This window comes from Ursus maritimus, unplaced genomic scaffold (genome assembly GCF_017311325.1).
Source record: "Ursus maritimus isolate PB19 unplaced genomic scaffold, ASM1731132v1 scaffold_19, whole genome shotgun sequence".
NCBI lineage: Eukaryota > Metazoa > Chordata > Mammalia > Carnivora > Ursidae > Ursus > Ursus maritimus.
In genome coordinates, this window is record NW_024424341.1 from 1277618 (window position 1) to 1282005 (window position 4388).

Consider the following 4388-nt stretch of genomic DNA (forward strand, 5'->3'; position numbering starts at 1 on the left):
GCCCCCCCCCCCCGGCCCCTTCCCAGCCCCCACCTACCGCTCAGCGTGTCTGTGTGCACCTTGAGGTGCCGCTCACAGTTGGCCTTGGTGGTAAAGGCCGACAGGCAGATCAGACATACAAAGGGGCGTTCTCCTGGAACACAGGGCTGAGTGAGGGGTGGGCTCCTGGAGCCCAGCTGGCCAAGGACCTGTGACATGGGGGGGGGGGTCTGTTTAAACCCTGCCTCCTCTGCCCCTTGTCTCCCGGGACTGTGGCCGTTCCGATGAGCACAGGTGGGCCGTGTACCTGGGGAGCATTGTGAGGTGCGGTAGGAGGACCACGTGGGCGTCCCTGTGGCAGGGCGGGCCCCCCACTGCACATGAGGGCTCGGGGAGGGGGCCTGGGGCCTCACCGCTGTGGCTGCGCATGTGGATCTCCAGGGAGCTGGCGCTGGGGCAGCTCTTGCGGCACTGGGGGAAGGGGCAGACGCGCTCGTTGGGGTAAGTCTCCTTGGGCTTCTCGTCGGCGGCAGCTGTGGCCGTGGAGCCGGTGCTCTGGCGGCTGGCACAGTAGTAGAGCAGGTGGGCTTGCAGGTTCCGCTCGCTTCGGTACCAGATGCCACAGTCTTTGCAGGGGAAGACGTCTTCTGTGGGGTGAGAGGTGGGCGCGGGCTGAGGGGGCACCCGGCGGTGCAGGGGATCTGCTCACGGCCGGGAGCCTCCAACAATGGAGGGCTTCGTGCTGACGGCCCCTGACTTCCTGAGGAGGGAGGTTTGTGAATGGGGCCTTCTCTCCTGGTCGCTGCTGTTCAGGCTCATTTGTCCCTTTATAAATCTGGGTTCTCTTTCTGTAGCTCTCCAGGATGGTATGGGACCGCCTGGATGGGTCTCTGAGGAATCCCCCAGGCTGGCCCCCATGCTGCCTCCCAATAGGGAGCCTCAGCGGGTGCCCGCAGACACCCGAGGGAGGCAGGCTGGGCCTCCGCGATGTTGCCTGTGTGTCTCGGCAGGGGCGGCCCCGTGTCGGTGAGGGCAGGCAGGTACGTGCCGGTGATCGCGTGCTGTGAGGGGGCGTGAGGGACGGCGTGGATCTGCGCCCCTGTGGAGGACATTCGTGTGTGTCGTGAGCAGGTCGGAGTGGCCAGGTGAAGCACGTGGGCAGGAGGACGAGCGTGGAGCGTGGCTCTGGGCGGCCCCGGTGGGGGGTGAGGCTGGGGCTGCACAGGAAGAGGAGCCCTCCGTCTCCCCCCACCCTCCCTCCCTCCAGGGGTTGCACATCAGTTACTAATGGGTCAAAGTGGCATAATCTAGCGTATTTATCTCAGGTGACTTCGGTTTGTAGGAGCTTGGATTGCAGGGGGGGTTTGCCGGCTGGTGAGAGTGTCTCTGACGGGTGGTTCTCAGGGCCTCTGTAGCAGGATGTTGAGGGATGCTGTTTGCCTCTGCTCCATGGCCTGCCGCCCCTTGGCTGAGACAGGGCAGGGGGTGGACTTGTTCTGGGCCCTGGGATGTGTCCGGGCTCTAGTGCAGGTTAGGACCTGTTTCTCAGCCCGGCGTCGCTGAGGGTTATGCTGGGTCCACCGTTATGGCAGAGGGGGTCTTCCTCCCTCTCACGCTGCCTTTGGGGCTTCCAGGCAGCTCTGCTCTCTGCTGAGGTGCAGAGCCAGGATCGGAATCTGCAAGGCCCTTGGTGGGTATGTTTCTGTACCTTTGGGACTGGGGCTGGGAATGGTGCTGCTGGCTGTGGGTGGGGAGAGGAGCGGGGAGCGGGGAGCGGGGGGGCGCCGCAGAGGCCCGTTCAAGCCCTGGCGGAAGGCCTGAGGTTTACTTTGGATGGTCATGGTCCCTCTGCCCCAGGGCTGACCATGGCCGCGTCCTGGGGTGCAGGTACCCTGCAGATGCCTGGCGTTACCACGAGTCCATTGCACAGGTAAGAAAACAGAGGCCCAGACAGGTTGAGTCTCAAGAATTAAACCAGGTATGATGGATTCTGTATTCGGGCTTTTCTAGCCCCGGAGGCGGAGAGGCCCGTGCTAGGGGGAGGGGGGAGGCATACGCAGGGGGTGTAGCCCACGATCAACACTTCTTCGGGGGAGGTGAAGACCCCAGGGGGGAAAGCCCTCCCAGCACCTCGGACTCCCTCGGCCCCATTGGAGCAGCCTGGGCGGAGGACGGGGGCCCCCACCTCAGCGCTGGGGACGTGACTGACCTTGGTGTGCCCACCATGGGTACCATATGGTCCTGTTAGCCCCGGTGAGGTGGCCGTCCGGGCCCCGGAGAGCCCCTTCCAGTCTCCCTCGCTCCCCGCCACCTCGGTGTCTGGACGGGGTCCTGCCTTCTCGCCACCCCCCGAGGACCCACACACTTCCTGGAGGGCTCTGGGGAGGTGCGTCTCACAGCTGCAGCTCCTCCCTCTCCCCACGTCATTTCCTTCAGCGCGCAGCTGCACAGCGGGATTGCCTGAGTTCCACAACGCCGTGTCCCTCCACACACCCCCTCTCCTGCTCACTCAGCCGCGTGCTCCTGTCTCTGCCCTCACTCGTGCCACAGCCAGGAAGTCGTGCACCCCTCTGACCCCCCAACGTGGGTCTGCAGGTGCTGCCTGGCCCCCCCTTTCATGTCCCAAAGGCATCTGGGGGTCAGGGTGCTCGTAGTGGGCCAGGGCAGGTCCCCCATCCGGCCTGTGCCTCAAGCCATCCTTGTTTGACCTCCTCAAAAAGCTCACTTCTTTCTAATTTTGCAGCCCTGCAGTTGCCGCCTAGCACCCAGGGGGGTTTAATTCAATCAATCAAGAAAAGCCCCTGCTTGAGTCCCCGCCGCTCTGAGAAGAAATCCTGGTCTTTGCCTTCAGGAGAACCGCCTTGCTGGGCTTCGGCCCAAGCACCCGAATAAAGTTGTCCGCTCCCACCCTATGATCGTGTCCCCACCTCACTTCTCAGGATGCGCCGTGCTGGAGGCCAGCGCCTTCCTCCTCCTCGTAAAGCTGCCTGTGCCACTCGGGGATGGCGGTGCCCTTGGGGCGGGCTGGGTGACCCTGGAGCCCTTGGTTCCGCGTGGATGTTGAGCGTGAGAGTAAACCCTACTTCACATGCGGCCAGGAGTGAGCGACGGTGGTCTTTCGCCCCAGGTGTTCTCGCGGGGTGGTCCTGTCCCCAGGGGACGCTTGGCCGTGTCTAGTGACCATGTAGACACGGCCCCGGCATCCGCTGGGCTGGGAGCCAGGCTGCCGCTCAGCACCGCCGTGGGCACGTGGCCTGCTGTGCTGGAAAGCCACTGCTGCACCCGGCTCCCTGCCCAGCTGGTGGGGAAAGAGCCCGTGGCGCCCGGGGACCCTGTGGGGCTGCTGCCGCCTGGGGCCTGCCCCGTCCCCGACACGCATCAGCTGCAGCACTGCCTCCTCTGCTCAGATCCCAGTGGTAACCAGTCTCTGTGGACCCGGAGGTCCCGGCGCTGCCACGGAGCCCAGGTGGCCCGGGTTGTGTACTCACTGTTGATGACCGCGGTAGCCAGGATGGACGCCATGCCGGCCTGCTGGGGCAGGAGCTGGATGTCGGCATGTGCGGGAGCCGGGCACTCGGGCTCCGTGGGCTCCTCCTTCACGGGGTGGCTGGGGGTGCCCCGGGGCTCGGCCGCCGTGAGGAGCGTGCTCAGCAGTCCGCCCGCAGGCACCGGCTTGGTGAGTCTGCACCAGAGGGCTTCATCTGCGGGGGCAAAATCCTGTGACGGGAGGGTCCCCGGCGGCTCGCCACCACCGCACCCTACCTTCCCTAGCCCTTCGGCAAGGCCCCGTCTTGGAGGCCAGGGTTCTGAAGTCTGAGGTGGGGAATGGAGCCCAGGCCCCCGTCGGGGGGTGGCCGCACCCCGGTCCATGCCTGTGTCAGGCCGGTCTCTATAATGAGCCATCCTGCCTCTGAGGGTGACTGGCTGGGTCCCCGGGCCTGCCCGTTCCTGCCTAGGGGGAGGGCCCTGAAGACGGCCCGCACGGCTGCCCTGTTGTCCAGGAGAGGGGTGGCCTGAGGGACAGGCAGCAGAGCCCTGGGGAGGGGGCCCAGCAGCTGCCAGGAGGGCTTTCCTGCTCCTCAGCAGAAGCTCGGCCAGGAGCGGCCGTTCCCGCGGTAGCCGGCAGGGGGCAGCCTCTGCCAGCCACCCGCCTGCCGGTCTCCTGCGTCCTGCTTGAGGCCACCAGGAACCCTACGGCAGAGCTGCAGCCCTGTCCCCCGCCCCCCAGGCCAACTTCACGCACGTCAGCTCTGTGAGGACCTTGTCCTGCCTGGTGGACGGTGGCCAGAGCCATGCTGACCGGGGCGGGAGGGGCAGGCCCGGCAGCACTAACCGGCCCGCACCTGGCTAGGTGTACAGGCCCAGGGCTGACCGCACCTCCGAGCACCCCTTGATGGATGGGGGACAGA

The 4388-nt window shown here is 65.9% G+C and overlaps 1 protein-coding gene across 1 annotated transcript in view; it reads right to left on the bottom strand.

Annotated features, from left to right (window-relative positions):
- The window catches only part of ZFPM1 (zinc finger protein, FOG family member 1), a 48342-nt gene that overhangs the window by 4380 nt on the left and 39574 nt on the right, over positions 1–4388 (bottom strand). The window contains 3 exon segments of the mRNA XM_040633175.1: positions 38–133; positions 393–626; positions 3468–3680. Coding sequence (XP_040489109.1) covers positions 38–133; positions 393–626; positions 3468–3680 — 543 coding nt within the window.